We start from the raw sequence: 18,820 nt of genomic DNA on the forward strand, positions 1-18,820 counted from the left end.
TTGCAGCATGTGGACTCCCAGCTGTGGCACGCATGCGGAATCCAGCTCCCTGATCAGGGATCGAACCCAGGTCCCCTGCATTGGGAGCGTGGAGTCTTACCCACTGGACCACCAGGGGAGTCCCCAAATGACTTTTTATTAAAAGCTATAGCCTATGGTTCATTTTAAAGACTGCTCATAAGGAGCACCAGTGTCATGCAAGCAAGAAAAAGGCTCCCTTTAGGACCAAATGGTAGTTTCCTATCCAGAACCCCCTCGGTTTCTTACCTGGGTCAGCTAGCAGCAAGTTTAGATAAAAAGAGAAGGTCATAATGCCGTGGCCAATGGGAAGAGGTGTCTATATAAACACTGACTCAGTCCATTCAGTTTCAACAATAATCTAATCTGTGGAACTCAGACCTTATATGGTATATTTGGGGGTTCAGGCAGCATCTGCCTCTATGGCTAAAATGATCCTTAATTTAGACAACTTCCTGTTGTGCTGTCCATTCCATCTGCAGCACAGAATGCAGAACCAAGTCACAGGTTTCAATTGTGGAGATCTACTTATACACCTGGAATGTGTGTTAGTCCAAAAAAGCTGGGTCCCTGCTTTATCATATGACAACTTTGGGCACAATAAGGGATACTTCCTTAGGGCTATATTCACTCTGTTTGGAAAACTCCATTTCTAATATTTACATTCTCCACTAAGATGGTGCAGAGAGGAGGGGCAGTCAGGGTGGAAATGGTGCTGGAATGGAGCCATAGAATCTTCATACTCCTGGGAGCCTAGCTAGGTCATTGTCCCTAACCTGACTCATGAAGGTCCCAAAAGTCATGTGCAATATTATATCTATTAATTTTTTGAGGAGAGGAGCAAAAGCATTTATTTTTAATTTTTAGTAAAACTTTTAAGCTTTATCACAACGTGCACATAGTTTAAAGGCTGAAGTAGTTCTGTAAGACTTGTTATGAAAAACGTGAGTTCCCTACTGCCCCACTCCCTTTTCTGTCTCTTCAGAGCACCATTTTTGACTCTTAGCTGATTCTCTTGGACATCAATCCATATCTCTAAATAACATGAATATATTGCCACTTCTTGACAAAAATTTTAGGTCTTTTCTGTCGACCTCTTACTATGGAAAATGAAAATTTAGTTCTCTTTCAGCCCTGTGTCCCAATTATATATTCATGCCCTTTTTGTCCCCCTTGTCCCCACCATCCTCCAAATAGAATTATACTGACATTTTGGTTAGGTCAGAATTAATGTTTGCGTTATTATGACAGCCTAAATACTAACCACACTTTAGCCATGTAGTATAATAGTGTTGCTTCTCCTGCATGACTTCTCCCTAGAATTAATAATTGTCTCTCTCTCCACCCCCACATTACCTTGGTTTTGTATTTAATTATCACTGATTCATGAGTTGACTCTGCCAGTTGTCTCAATTTCCTCTTACACTTACACATTCAGACATCAGATACTCTACTGATTCATTTTCCTCAGTACTTTCGAGTTGTGGATGTCCTGTGTCATGGATCTTGTCTTCCCCCTCCTTGGTTTAAAGGGAACATAAGAGGTAAATGTTTTTTGCACCATGCATGTCTGCAAATATCCTCATTTTATACAAACACTTGGTAGATAGTTTGGCAAGGTATAGAATTTTAGGTTACAACTAGTTTTTCTTCAGAATTTTGAAAGCGCTCTTCGTCGAGTTTTACCTCTGAAGATTGCTTTGGGGAAATGCAAAGCCATTCAGATTCCTGAGCTGTTTTTTCTCTCTGGAAGAAATTTTACAATAATAGTGCTTGATTTAGGTATATTTTCATTCATTATGCTGGGCATTAATTGAGCCCTTTCAGTCTAGAAACTATGTCCTTCATTGTTGAGATTTTTTAGAATTATTTATTTTTTCTTGCCCCTGTTTTTTTTGTTCTCTCATTCTAGAAATAATTTTATTTGAAAGTTGAACTTCTTGAATCGTGCTCTAATTTTCCTTTTCTGTTTTCCATCTTTTTCCTTTCTTTATTTTCTAGGAGATTTCTTCATCTTTATCTTTCGGTTTCTTACTGCATTTTTAATACTGCCTTCACATTTGTTAATTCCAAGAAGTATTTCCTATGAATTAAAAAAATATATCCTACTCTTATCTTATGGGTGCAATGTCTTATCTCTCTGAGAATATTAATATAGAGTTATTTAAGAATAGGGAAGTTCTGAGCTTGTGGGTAGAACATATTGATTTTGAACTTCCCTTAGGGTGATCTGGCTAGGCCTTTTACTGAGGAACTCCTGTATCTCATCTTTGGATCTTTCCTCTTGAGCTTATCAGGTTTTCAGTGAAACACGTTTTCCTGTTTCCTTCCTGGAGGTTGTAGTTCTGGCTGTCAGCATTCTGGGGGTCACAACATTCAACATGTAGACATTAATTTAATTCTCCTCTGTAACTGTGGTTCTCTACCCTCAATTGTGCTGGTGTTGGTCATTCCCGGAACCCTAGTTTCATCCTCTTTAGAGAGTAAACTTGCTGTCTTCCTCCTAGATGAGGAAGGGCAGGGTCCCAGCACCATGGAGTAAAGAAGGGGATTTAGAGAAATGTTACTGCTTCTCAAACAGAAGTTTAGCCAACCCAACTTCTTACAGCCCCATGTTCACCCTCTTGTCTAGGGGTACCTGATGCCACCATTTCCTGAGTTTTTGAGGAGTTCTGTGTTACTACTTGGCTGTTGCTCAGCTTTTCCTAGTGGTGGCTTAGGTTCCACCTAAGCCTTGACTTGAATCTGCTAAGTCAGTTACTACTCACCCATTTCCTCATTAGCTTCCAATATTTTATTGCTATTGTCTCCACTCCTGTTTTCTTTCTTCTTCTTGTAGGTTTTCTTTCTTCTTATAGGTTTATGCCTTTTAAAAATCTGTAAATTGTCATTTTGGTAAGGTTTTCCTCTAAGCCTATGACTTGCAGTTTTGTACCAATTAATATCTTGATTCTTGATATTTGAATTTCATAAGCTCCCTCCTGTGAGAAGAGTAAACTAGACTACCTTTAGTTTAGGGAAGTTTTCAATCCCTTTTCATCAGTTTCAAAAAATTATCCCTCCCCATTCTCCAAGAAAAAAGACCTACCTTTTGCGGGCAAAACTGTCGGAGGCGGTGGGTTAGATATTGTTATAATTTATCTTTACTTTAACTTGCCTTTGTGGTCCCTGAACAGGATGCACTCAAAGTCTGATGATAATAAGAAGAGGAAGAAGAGAAAGAAGAGGAGAAAAGTGGGAGGGAGGTCACCTTTTATGTGTATCTGTACCACCTTAAATGTGGGCTATTGTCAGAAATTGGACTTGAAGCACTAGTTTGTTCAACTGCTAATCTTGTTACCTGAGCCAAGAATATGAACCATGTTTCTCTTTAGTAAACATAGAGATGATCTGTACTTCACAGGGTTATGAAGGTGAGAGTATTTAAACAAGAAATGCAAGTGAAAAGTTTTCTGAACTCCAAAGTCCTCCAAAAAATGTAAGGTTGCTCACATGTGCAGGCAGAAAAAAATCTAAGTGTGGAAGGAACACTGTGTTTCACAGAACAAAGTAAAATGCTGAGGTGTTGAATTAGGTGTGCCTGTCCCAATCCCTCGGGCTTCTGTTCAACAATCCTGAGTTGAACACACTGTATGTTCTTAAAGCAGAAGTCAAGCACATACCGAGGTCCACCTGAGTCAGGTAATTAGGATGCTCCTTTTAATTAGGAGCATCTCTGGAGGCTTCAAATGCTTTCAGGCATCTGAAATTTCTCCAAGCTCCCCAGGTTAGTCCAGGTGAAGAAAGAAACAGCAAGAAGACCAGCTGAAGTGGGACTAAGTAGGAGACAAGAGACTAACTCCCAGGGATCAGAAAGATGCAGGTGGGACAGATGGGAACCCTGGTATGCCTGGAGAGAGGGCAGGATCCACTCTTTTCACCCAAGCGCTCAGGTTAAGTTAAAGTAAGATGCCTACAGAAAACCAAAGTGCAGGTGCGAACAGGTTGGCCATATTGCGGGAATATAGAAAGAAAGTGGGAGGTAGAACATTTTGAAAGACTGTACTTCCTGCCTTGGAACCTTTCTCCATAACTTATAACAACATCTAATTCACCCCTCCTGCAGAGTTTTGCCTACAACAGGAAAGTCCTTTAGCTTGAAAAGTGAGGAGGGACAATTTTTTTTTTTTTTTTTTTTTTTTGCTTTTGCTGTATGTGGGCCTCTCACTGTTGTGGCCTCTCCCGTTGCGGAGCACAGGCTCCGGACACGCAGGCCCAGCGGCCATGGCTCACGGGCCCAGCCGCTCCGCGGCACGTGGGATCTTCCCGGACTGGGGCACGAACCCGCGCCCCCTGCATCGGCAGGCGGACTCTCAACCACTGCGCCACCAGGGAAGCCCAAGAGGGACAATTTTTGAAAATGATGAATAGTGATTGAAAGCTTCTCTAAACTAAAGGTGGTCTAGTTCACTCTCCTTATTGGAGCGAGCTTGTGAAATAATTATAATAAGGATATCAAGAGACAATAATTGGTACAAAATTGCAACCAACACATAGGCCTAGAGGAAAATATCTTTGTTTTCTCTGCAGCATCAAGTAATATTAGGTCTAAGTCACCCCCAGGCATATGGTTTTCGATCCCATGCTTAAATATCTCTCAAGAAAGAAATTCCATAAATTCCCACTATAACTAACCAATCCTCATAATCAGCAAGTTCCCTGCTATGTGACCTAAATCTCTGTCACTGCCATTTAAACTCATTTCCTCATGTACTGCTCTCCAGGGAGCAGTACACCTGTCTGCTCCTCTTTGTAATAATCCTCTGTGGGCAATATTTGCAAACTGTCTGCTTTGGGCTAAATCATTGAGATTCCTCTCACCTTTCTTTAAAATTCTTCTGTTGTTGTTTCCCCGTAGAGCTTCTCCATGTTATTCACATCTTTAGATTAAGTTTCTTCCCCAGAACCTGCCATGGTGAAAGATTTAAGAGATAAGAATCCAGTTGTAAAGTAGACTGCCAAAGAGGTGGCAGGAGATCGGATCTGGACAGCTCCATGCCAAGCTAAAGAAAGGAAATAGGTTATCCCTTAAAAGATGTGGGTTTTTATTTTTTTTTCTTAAAAACATCTCTGGCAATATCTAAGCTCAGCCACGGGCTAATATGTGAGCCGGGTGGAATGGAAGGCAGCCATGTTCACCATTATACCACCAACACACACTGAGCCGGGTGGAATGAATCCTTGTCCTAACACACCTTCCTTCTGAGTAGCCCGTGTGCCAGATGCCTCTTTCCCCTACTCACTCTCCTTCCCAAATATCTCTTCCTCGGTGGTTTGAGATTTTAGGAGCAAAGCATGAAGACTGAACACATTTCTTCTGATGGCCAAGTTTGATATTTATGAGCAGGGAGCCTTCCTCGAACTTGCATTCTCTAAGTGCGCCTGCTCTGCATAGCCCTGCAGTCCTCCCTGACCATCCATCTTCTCCAGAAGTAGGCCAGTTGTACTTGTCACCCAAGGGATATTTTAGAGAAACTCAGTGCTCCAAGAAATCAGAGGTCACTGTGATAGAGAGCAGAAAACCAAAGAACCCATCTTAGAAAACCTAAGGGACTCTGCTGGCTTTTTAAGCAGAAGCATCTGCACATTAAACTTCCTTTCTCATGGTGAATTTTTCTGTAGTGCCACTTGCATCTGACAATGAGAAAACTTTTCTTGACTTCTCCAAAGGTGAAAGTTTTTCCAAAGGTAAAAGTTTTTAACAACTTGGTTATACTGGGAAATCTCACATCTTACATGTGAAAATAGACACAGAGCTAGAAGGGATAGTCTAAAGAAGCTGTTTTCAACATTTCCAAGCAGATTCTCAAACAAAGGTACTCCTTGGCACACTGTTTTCTCAAAGCCAGCAGATTATTAGGTTAAGTTGACTTGCCCACCCTGGTGAAATGTATCCTGTAGTCTTGAGTATAGGGGACTTCTTTGTTTTGTTTTGCTTGGGGTTTCATTTTGGATGGTGTTTTGTATTAGCGCAAGAGTTTCCAAAACTCTAGAAGTTGAAAGACCTTTTTAATGGGCAATGATTAAAATAAACTGACCTGACAACAAATTATATTTGGCAAATAGACATCGGAAAGCAAATATTCAGACTTCCTGGGCAGGGAGTAGTACTGGCACTTTTCCTGAATGTGAATAATCAAGCACACGTCACATTTGGGATGAGACAAACCTGTTCACTGTCGATAGAACAGCCAAAGCCATCTTGCTTTAGCTGCTATCAGGCTGAACGAACGAAACCCACGTGAGCCAAAACGGGGAGGTGGGGTATTGACTTACCTCCTGCTTTTCTGATGGATCCTTTATTGAAATGGGGAAAAGATATTTTTAAAATGTGCTTCACATACAGACACTTTAGTCCTGCTAATTGATAACCTGAGAATCCAGCTGGGTATGTTTCAACATGTGGGTTGTAAGGGGGCTGAATTTTTAAAGTATATCATGAGTTGTTCTAGTCTCTGGAGGATTTGGGGGTTTTTGGGGGTGGGAGAGGGTAGACATAATTCAGAATAGCTAACAGATTTAATTTCCTTTTAGAAATAAAGTTCCCACTCTGGGGAAAGTGGATTTCTGGCAGAAAGTCACTGTCATTGAGGCAACCTTCCCCACCTTTAACTAAATGCACACATGAAGGGTAGAGGGTAATGCTGGAAAGGGTCCAAAATATAGATTGCCAAAAAAAGAAGAGGGAGAATACATTGTTTCTCTGCCTCTGAGGAATATTGACCTGCTCTCCCCTCTCCATCCCACCAGTCCCAGAAGAATAGATAATCAGAGGAAATACAGCAAGGGCCAAATATGCAGCAAGCATATGCAGGCCCTGAGGTTGAGGCCAGAATGTGTGTTGTAGCTGTGTGGTTCATAAATGGGTGACAGGGAAAGCTGTAACCAGACCCAGAGGCATGAGCTGCTTCTACATTTTGTAGAACTGCTGTTTTGGCAGAGGCTTTTGAGGGGCCCCAAAAGGGGAATGGAAGTAACAGACCAAGTTCCTGTGCTTGGAGGGCAGAGCCTTTGCTGGTGTGTTTTGTTTTAAGGAAGAGGCCAGAGGGTTGCTTATCAACTGTGGAGTGCTGTGTATTTCTGCCTGACAGGAAAGAGGAGGCTCATTCATAAACAGACCTGGCCCTCTGGGGCTTCCCACATTGGAGTGGGGAGATCGCTGACCAGAAGTGTACGAAGTTGATGCTTTGACTTTTCGAAGAAAATGCAGTATTTGTCATCAGAGAGCCTTGATCACTTTTCCCTACCTAGAGCCATTGTTTGAGGGCTGCCCTGAGGCCAGTTTTGTTGAAGAAAAGACAGCTCGAGAGCCTTTTGCAGCGCTAAATGCAGACCATCTGTGTGACCCAAGGTTCCCCCCACCACTCCCCACAGCCCTGCGCACTTGGCGTGAGGTATGGGCTTTGCTGAAATGCAGTGGGGTGTGTGATGAAAAGTGGGGTGCTTGATGTGTGAGGAGATAACTCAGGCTGCACCCTGCAGTAAACCTCCGAATGGAGGGGCTGTTGCCTGGCAACCACAGTCCCCTTGTGCAACAGCTAAGCCCCTTCTTCAAAAGGTGTTTCTGGGAGCAGGCTCCTCCTATACCTCCATTTCTCAGGCGGGTCATGTGCTCTGTGCACAGTGTTCTCTCCGCTGTAGCTAGGGCGAAACCTAGCCGTCACCACCCCTATTTCGAACAGGGGTATTCAGAAAAAGGCCTCCAAATTGCCAGGATTCTCTTATTACAGTTTAAAGGTCTCACTCTCCGAACCCTATGATACCTTTATGAGAGGAGGTGTTTCCTGAATACAGGTGCTAGTCAGTTGGATCACACAGTACAGATGATGGTGGCCTTCAAAGGTTGCAGGCACTGAAATCCTGGGTGTTCATCCTCAACTATCAGGGGTCTTTGCCCCTATTAACTGTCAGTCCGCTTGAAATCAGTTCTCTTTCCCCCATAAAAGAGGCTTTAGAAGCAAAATAAAATACCCACAAGCAGAACAGCCTTATGGTACAAGGCCTTTTGGTCTAGTTGCTTCTGCCCATGGATGAGAAGAACATCAGAGAAAATGGGCTTTTCATTGTTATACAGCAGAAACTAGGACACCATTGTAAAGCAATTATACTCCAAAAAAGATATTAAGAAAATAACTAAATAAGATAAAAACTGAGAAAAAGGACTTTTCAGAAGTGCACATGTGTAACATGCATCTCTCCTCACCCCTTTTCTTCATTAACTGCAGGAGAGACTGCAGGAAGGCAGCAGGTCCCCACCTCCCCACCAGCCTCGGAAAACAGCAGCGCTGCGCACAGCATCGGTAGCACGCAGAGCACGCCCTGCTCCAGCAGCAGCACAGCCTAGCCTGCCCCACCCACCACCAAGGGCAGGACTGGGAGCCCACGCCTGGGTCCAGATTCCAGACTCAGGAGGCTAGATTGTGGGTCCCTGGTAAAGAGAGTGAATTTCAATATAGCGATCACCTGTTGTGTTCACCCCCCACCCAGGACTAATATAAATGTGACCCCTGGGCTTCTGTAACACACTAGATTCATGTGAGAAAGCTAAGGTGGTGGCCTTCTCCACCAGCCCCTCACAGGCTTGGGGGTTTTCAATGTGAAACACATGCCAGTTTTTAAAATGCTGCTTTGTCCAGGTAAGAACATCCGTAATTTGGAGCCCTGCGTTTTACCCAGACGCAAAGGGTTGGTAAAAGGATAATAGCCAGATAGTAGAACCAGTGAGTAGATGTGGCCAAAGATTCTTTTATAACTGAACCAAGATGTAAAACAACAGAAATGCTTCAAGGCTTTCTCAGTGTGTTCCTCCATTTCTAATTTGCACCTTCTGGATGCACACTTCTCACCTTGCTGCCACACTTGTGGGGACTGCTGTGTCGGCTTGATGGGTGCTGCCCTCACGGACTGCATCCTGACACACCTCAAGGCAACATTCCTTTCTTGTGCCCTGGGCCAAAACCAGTGCTGATTTCCTTATCAGCTTCCTCCTTCTCCCCACATTCACACACCAACTGCAAAAATGTCTTAATGCAAATTTTGCATTTCTTTATAGGCATCTAGAAATTGACAATGGCCAAAATCTGGGACTGAAGATTTGTGCCCATTTATGACAATGTGTTCTATTACATTAATGTGTAAATGGGGGCAAAATTCAGTTGTAAAGTTGAGGAATTTGCACAGTGATATATGTACCAGTACAAGTATGTAATATGTCATTTGGCACATTCGTTTTTTTCAGTTTAAGAAGAGAAAATTCATTCCCATTTTAAAAATGTCCTACACCTTCAGAGTTGGAACTTATTCTTAAATATATTTGAGAGAATTAGTGTTTCCATGCAAAACATGTCAACCTTTTCAATAGACCCTTCTGTAAACACCAAGCTCTTGTAAGATACAAATGTATGGCAGATCCTTTTGGATTCCTGTTGGTTATCTGAACAGTGTCACCAGTTCTGCCAGGAAACTGATGAGATACAGAAAAAGACACTCATTTGGATTGCTTTAGTTCTCTTGCCTTAAATATAGCCCCAGAACTCAAAAAGAATTTGAGGTGAATTTTATTAAAATGGAATAATATGATGCCACTTTGCAGCTAAAATAAGCTCAACTGATACCTCTATGCTAAAAAAAAAGATGCCAGAGGAAAATGTCCATGCCAAATCATTTACTACTGAAGGTAACTTCATTGCAAATAAATATTACTTTTTCCAGAATTCTCCCAAACAACTCAGAAGTCTACAAATAGAACAGGCTAGATTCTACCCCCAAACTATTCATAAGCAAATCTAACTGCTCTTAAAATAAGGAAGTTGTGCCTGGTTCTCTGTGAATGGAATCTTAAGTAGGAAATGTTGATGTCACCGGAGACCTGAGGGCAGTGTCTACAAGGCAAATAGGTAGAGATTGACAATCGTTAACCCATCATGGAGTCATGCTCTGATTGATTTGATAGTTATAGACATTCAATCGGGATGATTTTAATCAAAACAGATTGCGGGCTAAGATTTCCAGGCTATCTATATTGATAATTTTGCAGATTTTCACAGACAAATAAAGATAGGAGATTAGAAAAAATTTTGCCTTCAGTTAACTTTTTTTAACATAAAGGTATCAGAGTGGAGGGCCTAGATTATGCTACCTGTGTTTGAAAATAATGCGCTTTGCCTAACCTTCAGCAGAATGTATTGTTTTAGCATATTCTATGTATAAAAAAGTTTAAAGATGTCTTCAAAGAAGACTAGAGTCTTTAAGTCACTTATAGCTATATTTTACTACAAAAATCTGTGTATAAAGATATATTTAAGTGTTTTAGATAAATTTAAGTTACTCCATATGAAATGTTTAATTTCAGTTACTGTGAATTCTTTTGATCAGTTCTTTGCTTTTTAAAAATCCGTATCCATACTGTTAAAAAGATGATTAGCTATTAAGAGGTATTAAAAGGTCCAATTCTTAGATGGACAGGGTTAAAACCTTTTGTAATATATTTAAATGTATATTTTTGAGAGAGATTCTACATTGCCAATGATTTTATAAATAATTTAAAATTAATTTACAAATTTATGGGTGCAAACCAAAAGATTTTAAAAGAAAGAAGAAATCAACTTTTATTTGTTTGGGTCTTACTATCCAGAAGTATTATTCAGATCAAGAAATTCATGTTTTTATGAAACCCAATCCTGTGTTAATTGCAGAGTGAACATCATTAAGTATTTCTGAAATGTTTCTAAAAAGTGAACATTTTTTAAAAATTGTGTTTTCTCCCTAGCTTCCTGTTACAGCATTTCCAGTTGCTTCATACTTCACAGTTTTAATACAAAGTATAAGCTCTACTTTATAACATGTCCTACAAGTTTCTTTAAAACTGTTTTTATATTCCAGTTAAATTCCTCTATCTGCAAAGTCTTTTGTTACTTCTGCAGGTTACACCCTTCATTTGCAGAGCCATTTTGTTTTGTTTATTTGATGCTAAAGCTATTGTTGAAATGCTCTAAATTCGAAGGCAGATTGTGTAATACCCTATAGCTTTTCACCGTGTGGTGTGTACCAGCCGTTGCTCTGAATTTGGAAAGTCAGATTCCTTCTGAGTAAGCTGTTTCTATAGCATTTTCTAAACAAAACAAAAGGTCTTTTCCTTGTCTGTAATGAGATTGTAAACCCGTTTTCCTGTGTGTGTTCTGTTTTGGGTGTGCTTGTGAGTGTGTGAGGGGGGTGCACTTGCGTGCAGGTCTTTTTGTACTGTAACTACCTCATGATTTGAGTGATGGTTGTACTGCTGATTGTGTTAACAGAGCACATTTTGTTGGGTGACTCGTGCGTGTGATTTTTTTTTTCCTGTTTGTTTTCGCTGGGGGTTGTTCATGAAACTGACAGATGTTTTTCTGAAAAGGACTATTATCAGTTTCCAAATACAATACTTCTCTCTTCTGGTTTTTCCTGAATGAGCCTGATTTTGTTGCTGTTTTTCATCATCTATGAGGGTAAAAAGAGTACCCTGAAAATCCCTGTGGCCAGTTTGAGCACCCCTGTTGTACTCTTTTCTCTGTTCAGTATGTCGTCAATCTTGTGAACATGCTTAGATGTATAGTTTTGATAACCACAGTTTTAAGTCCTTTATCTGTGCATAATAAAAAGATATATATCAATTATTAATACGTGTCTTGTTTGGTCATCATTAAATTCTACCCTCAGGCTGATATAACCCTTGTTCATTGTGCCTTTCTCCTAAATTTATCCTCCGCTACGACTGTGCTGATGAGGAGGAGGGAGGGGAAGGGCGAAGGCTCACAGAGCAGAGGTCGGGGGTGGGGGGTGGGGTAGACAGACCGGAGGGGGCGTGCAGGAGCTGCTACTCTTCTCAGAAAAACATGGCAGGAGACCTGGAAGTGGGGGTCAGCCCTGGAATCTGCTCAAGGGCTTTCTGTCAATCTCCTAGAGGCACGGAATGAGAAATAATACGTATTTTGGCCCTACTATTTCCAATCCCTCTAAACACCTCAGTGCTGCTTCTAGCATTCTCTATCAATACGCCATCACCATCTACCAGCTGCTCAAGCCAGAAAACTGGGAATCTCTCTCGACTCCTTTTTGGTTCCCACACCCCCAGATGAATAAATCCAAGATTATTCTATCTTTCGAATATCTCTTTCTCCAAACCATGCACTTATTTCTTCTCCTGCTGTTACCCGGAATCCAAGGCCTGTTATCCCTTAAACTGAATCACTGCACAAGCCCACTTTCCAGCCTGCTCCCCTCCAACTGTCTCTCCACCACGCAGCCAAAGGAGTCCTGAACAGCCTCAAGTTGTCACCTCCCAGCTCAAAGCCTTTAAGTAATTCCTCTATTTGCCTTCAGAGTAAAGTCCAGCCTCCTAAGCATGGTTCAAAGAGAATAATCTGCTTACTTTCCCAGCTACTTCTCTCACCTCTCTGGAACTAAAGTTCTATGTGGCATATCTCCCACCAGACACATTTATATTATGAAAAGAATAGCTTTCTTTTACTATCAGAGATGAAATTATAACATTGAATATGTGTTTACAAACTGCTCTCTCATATCCCTGCCTCTCCTCCCCTTTTGAGAATTAGTGATCTAGATGGTTAGAAACAGACCCAAAAATGTATCAAGGCCAGTGGGCCATGCTCACACCTCACACAGGCAGGTGTCCACACAGCAAGAGCAGTGTGAGGGGCTTAAGCAGCATCTCACTCCAGCGAGGTTGGAGTCCTCGTTACAGGTAAGAGTCCAGCCAATGTCCAGTACCCAGATTGTGCCCTGGAGCCAGCTCCTCCCTCAGAGGAAAAAGGGAGAAATTGGCAGGTCAACCAATTTTTCTGCTGTTAAACTCTCTTTGTATCTACTGGAGCAGAAACCTAGCTGATCCATAAATGAGCTTCAGAGTGTCTATTAACTACCTGAAATTGCATGTAAATTTTTGCATTGATGTGTCTGGACTTCTTTTCTAGTTTTGAGTTTCTTTGTTGAAAGTGTCCATAGCCCTTTTGTAGTTACACCGAATAAAAAAATTATTTTTTTTGCAAACAGTTAATGTATATGTATAAAGTGAATGCAAACAATAGACATGTAACAATGAAAAAGCCTCCACAGTCCTCAAATGTAGAGATAATAATACTGATTTAGTGAATGTGTTCCCAGACATTTCCTTAATGTTCATATCAACATGTAAATGTCACTACAATAAATAAGATCACATTACAACATTTGTGACTTGCTTTTTTCTCGTGGCATATCTTCCTATCAAGCTTCAGGAGCGCTGATCATCACTTTTGCACTAGACTTTCCATAAACTGCCAAAGTAAAAGGTGGCCATTAAAGGAGGTGAAATGAAACAGTTATTTGTTAATGCTCTTCCTACCCCCTCTAGTCCCTTCCCTGGAGGAACTGACTTTTTTCTAAGGCAAACATATTGATACATGTACACAAATAGAGGAAATTCTTTTGGTTTACACTGTATACATACTCTGAAACTTGCCTTTTTCACTTAACATGGACCTGCCTCTAGTTAGTACATATAGAACAAATTCATGCTTTTTAGTGGCTATATAGTATTTCATGTAATGAATTCAGCCAATTCACTAGTGATGAACACTTAGAAGTGTTATTTTCAGGGTTTTGCCAAGATACTCTGCTGCAGTTAACATCCTTGTAACATCCTTGAATGTCCTGGCATTCTAGTACTTTAAAGAAAAAAAAAAGTGACAGAATCACAAAGAGAAACTGACAAATTCATCATCACCATAGAAGACTAATATATCATTCTCAGAAGCGAATAAATAAAAAAATTTGGATATGGAAGATTTGAACAATGAAATTAAGCTTGATCTACTGGGCATACACATAGAATCTGTGACCCCAAATTTGAGAATTTTGTACATATAGAATATTTATAAAAATTGACCATTAATAGACCATAGTGGAATTCTCAACAAATATCATAGAACTTAATCATACTGGTCAAGTTCTTTATCCATAGTGCAAGTAATTTAGAGATCAATAATAAAATAATTTTTAAACACTCTATATTTGGAAATTTTAAAACACGTATTCCTGGTTCAAAGGAGTACTTATAATAGAAATCAGAAAATATATAGACTTGAAGAATTAAAATACTAAATTTGTACATGCAGCTAAAGTAGTAATTTATGAGAAATTTATAGCTGTAAAATGCTTATATTGGGAAGCAATGAAAGGTTGAAAGTGAAAGAGTATTCAATATAGCAAATTAGGACAAAAATTAATTATTATTTTAAAAGACTACCAGAAATAGACAAAAATTAAGTAAAAATAAATGCATGCATTAGGAACGAAAAAGGACAAATCAACAGATACTACAGAGATTTTAATAAATAAGGGATCACCATAAATAATTTTCTTCTAATAAATTTGAAAACTTAGACAACATGGATAATATACAAGTTAGGGTCCTATTGGATGAACAGAAGTCACACTGGGTATTTCAGCAGAGAGAAATCAATATCAGGAATTGGTTAAGCAGGTGTTGGATGGCTGAAAAGGTAAAGAGAGGACACTGAGGTAACACAGAGTTAATAAATGTAGGAAGAATTGCATCCCTGGGACTGGTGATTGTCAGCAGGTGTAATTGGGGGTGGTTTGCAGAGTGCCAGCACCAGCATCATCAGGCAGGTAGAGAAGGGAAGATTGGGACCTGGGAGACAAAAGCTTAGTAAATGGCACAGATGATTTCCTGGAAAAATACAATTTTCCAAAACCAAGAAGCAACAGAAATTGAAAATACATCTTCAACTATTAAGAAAATCAGGGATTAAAATCTACTTACAATGAAACAGAACATAAAATTAAAAAAAAAAAAAAGCTGCTAAGCCCACATGGTTTTACAGCTAACTTCTACCAAGTAGTCAAAGAATTGATAAAGGATAGTGCCAGGATCACAGTGCCTCTTTTATTTTGGGGGGGTGGCAGGTCAAAAGGAATGAGTTTTTTAATATTAATATCTATTACCACATTACTTTTTCTAAAGGTTGTAACAAATCACAATGCCACAGGCCTCCCCCTCAGAACGGGGCATGTCGAAACAGAGCTTGGGCTCCCAGACTGTCTAGGTTTGAATCTTGGCTCTGTGATTTGCTAGCTGAACTATTTCCTTAATTTAAAAAAATTTACTTCTTAGTATTGTCATGAACATTAAATGAGATAATCCACATAAAGTGTTTAGCATATACTAATCACTTAATAAATATCATCTACTATTATTGTTACCAGCATTACGTTTTAAATTTTACCAGGCTGATGGATGAAAAATTGTATCTCCTTAGTTGACTTCATATTATCCTCATAGCCAGTGAGTTTTAAGTTGTTATAAATTATTGGCTTTTTCCAGGTTCTTCTGTACATTTCTATTTCATTTGCCTGCTTTTCTACTGAGTTGTATTTTTCTTAATACTTTCCATATTAGTGGCATTATATGTCACATGTCATGTATGACAAATATTTTTTTTCTAAGCCATGATGGTTTTTTCTTTATTCTGTTTATAACAGATATCACCAAGATAAAATGTTTAATTTTTATGTAGTTGAATATATCTACCTTTCCCTCTTGGGTTCTGGGTTTCCCGTCTTGCTTAGTGTCTCTCTAACTCTAGGCATATACTAATAGTTTTATTAATTTGTTTTTCAAATTTAGATCTTTATTCCATATTTTTGTGATGGCATGAGGCTAGGGGTCTATTTTTGTTTTCTTCCAGATGATTATTCAATTCTACCAGAACCATTTATTTAAAAGTTCATCTATTTCTCACTGAATTAAGATTTGGAAAAAGAATGGTGACTGTGATTTGGCCTTAGCAGATACTAGAATTTAGCACAAAATCTTATAATAAAAATAGTATGATATTAGCACAGGAATAGTTAAATAGATTTCTCAAACAGATACAGCATTCACAAAGAGATCTAATTTATTGAGACCTTAACATATGATAACTAGTCACAGCTTTCACTTGATTCTTAAAGGATTCCATGACCCCCAAATGGTTATAAATCCAAGACCAAAAATAAGAGCTATAGGTTGTCCCATTTTCATTGTAAAAAAACAGATCTGATTTTTTTCCCCCATCCTTTAAAACATTTAGAGAAAAAGTTGTCTGAAAAGGAAAAAGTCGATTAATGTTAGGTCTACCCTAAACTTTCTGTGGGCCTGATATCGCCACCCCGCTGGGTCTGGAACAGAACATCAAGCCAAAGAGGATTGTGTTGGTCCTTAAGATGACATGGAACTTGTTTTGTTAGGTTTTGGACTTGCTTGGGTCCTGTCATGCCTTCCTTTTTTCTTATTTTTCCTCTTTGGAATGAGAATTGTGGGGGAGGAAAAAAAATGTTCCCTCTACCCTTCTAAGTTCTTAGCTGAGACCTCTAATAAAAGATGTATTAACAAAAGAAAAATAAACAGAAGTTTATTAACATGTATGCCTTATATATACATGGGAGACACCCAGGGAAAAATGAGTAGTGCAAGCAGGAGGCCTTAGAATTCAGAATTAGATACCGTCTTAGGGAAAAAGAGGGGGAAGTAGGCCTTTTAGGGGAGCAAAATAATTAAATAAGTTTTAGGAAAGATAAATAGATGAACAGATGAGTTTGTGACAATGGTTATGTTTGATATTCTATTCTCCTCTGCTGTGATGAGTCAATCAATCTCCCCTGCTTGATAAAACTGGGGAGAAGATTTATGACAATTGAGGTCCTTTTGGAGGATCTGTCTTCAGGCAGATAAGGGGGAGTGCAGAGTAAGCTTTTTCCCATATTTGCTGTTTTTCAAGTGCCTACAGCTCAGAATAGTCAATATACCAAAGCTGCATATTTTGAGGTAGTATGACTCCTAAACTCCTACAGTCATATCATAGGGTGGCATGTTCTGCTGCCCTTCAGAATGTCTATCCTATGCCTGTCCCACTATTGTATTTTGGAAGCACACAACTTGTTTGGCTTTACAGGTTCACAGTTGGAGAGGAAGTTGCCTGAGGATGAATTGTACCTACCTCGATTCTTACTGATATCAGGTGATATTTAGATGAGACTTTGGACGTTAAAGGCGATGCTGGAATGAGGTTGAGACTTTGGGGGCTGTTGGAATGGGTAGAATGTATTTGGCATGTGAGAAGGACATGATGGGGTGCGGGGGTGCTGAGTGAAATGCCAGGGACTGAATGGTTGTGCCTTCTCACAATTCATATGTTGAAGTCCTAATCCCCAGTGTGATGCTATTTGGAAAAGGGGCCTTTGAAGATAATTAGGTCATGAGGGTGGAGCCCTCACGTTGGAATTAGTGCCTATATAGGAAGAGACAGGAGAGAGCTTGCTTCCTCTCTCTGTCCTGTGAGGATACAATGTGAAGACAGCCATCTACCAACCAGGAAGCAGGCTCTCACCAGACACCAGATCTACCAGTGTCTTGATCTTGGGCTTCCAGCTTCCAGAACTGTGAGAAATAAATGTGTGTTGTTTAAGCCATTTATTCTATGGTAGTTGTTGTAGCAGCCTGAGCTAAGATAGAAATCGTTGATTTGCATGATGATTTACTGCTACTCCTCCTCTTTGTCCTTCCACATAAATGTTTATAGAAAAATTAATATTAGCTAATCAAACATCGTTTATAAAGTGTTGGTTTCTTCCAGCCACTGTGAATGTTACAATAATTCTGTAAAGTGAAGAAATATTACCAAATGCCAATTTCAAGGAAAATGCACACATCTTTTTTTGTGTCAAAGCAAGCCAAACCTATAGCTTGCTCCTCCCTAACACAATATGTTTGAAAATGGGCAAGTGGCTGCTTTAAGCTTTATAGATGTCATCAATAATTTAGTTTGAGTTTTTGCCTATTTTCTGCCTTCATGTCTAAATTTCAATCTCAGCTCTTTTGGAGGAACTGAACACTGCACTTTATGTAGATTTTATTTCACCCTTAAAGGTCATATGACATCACCTCCCCTTCTGCAGAAGATCACAGCTTGAATTGATTTTTAATGACCTTCTCCATTTATTGCCTCTGAGATTTCATTAAAAAAGAAAAAAAAACTTTCAAAAGTAGAACTACATGACTGAAGTTAACTCTACCTTGACTTCAAGAGAGATGAGTGTCGTGAGCACGCACTTGTGCACACACACACACACACACACACACACACGCTTGTATCTCAAACATTTTCCTCATTTTTTAAAAAATTAACATGTTCCCAATATTTTTTTCTGCTCAGAAGCCCCAGAACTGATCATTCTTTTACAGACCATAGCACACCATCTGTACAAGAAGGATGGGCAAGGAGAACAAGAATTTCTCAGCTTTAAAAACGAACTGGGTTCCTTCCACTTGACCAACCCAAGATCCAGAGCTGAAAGTCTTCATAAGTAACTTGGGTGGAGCAGTTTTTGCCGATCTGTTGCTCCTCCCGGTTCATAAACTGCGTATGACATAGTTCCTGCAAAGAACACAGTGCACTTGACGAGAGTGTTGAAATAATACTGAACTTTTAAAAGGGGAAAAACACATGGATCCTGTTTGGTGGAGGGGTAGGGTAGGAAGAGAGAAAACTGGATTGTTGGTGTCAAAACCCAACCCAGATAATAACAATCAACCCCCAAAATTGGAAACCAGAGCTTCAAGTATCTTCTTCAGAAACACAAACTTCTGGGGTCACTAGTCTTTCAAGATAAGTACAGAATCTGCAGAGGAGTCTCTCCATTGAGGAATCTAGTTATTAAATCTTTTTCT

General features: G+C 39.8%; 1 protein-coding gene across 7 annotated transcripts in view; it reads left to right on the forward strand.

Moving 5' to 3' along the window:
* TGFBR3 (transforming growth factor beta receptor 3) overlaps positions 1-11,709 on the forward strand; it is a 200,822-nt gene extending 189,113 nt beyond the window's left edge. For all 7 annotated transcript variants that reach the window (XM_081226552.1, XM_081226551.1, XM_081226550.1 and 4 more), the window contains one exon: positions 8,283-11,709. In XM_081226552.1, coding sequence (XP_081082678.1) covers positions 8,283-8,401 — 119 coding nt within the window. In that variant the 3' untranslated portion in view covers positions 8,402-11,709. The remainder of the gene's footprint in view (positions 1-8,282) is intronic.
* Positions 11,710-18,820: the final 7,111 nt, after the last annotated feature.

This window comes from Mesoplodon bidens, assembly GCF_964165515.1.
Source record: "Mesoplodon bidens genome assembly, chromosome: 2".
NCBI lineage: Eukaryota > Metazoa > Chordata > Mammalia > Artiodactyla > Ziphiidae > Mesoplodon > Mesoplodon bidens.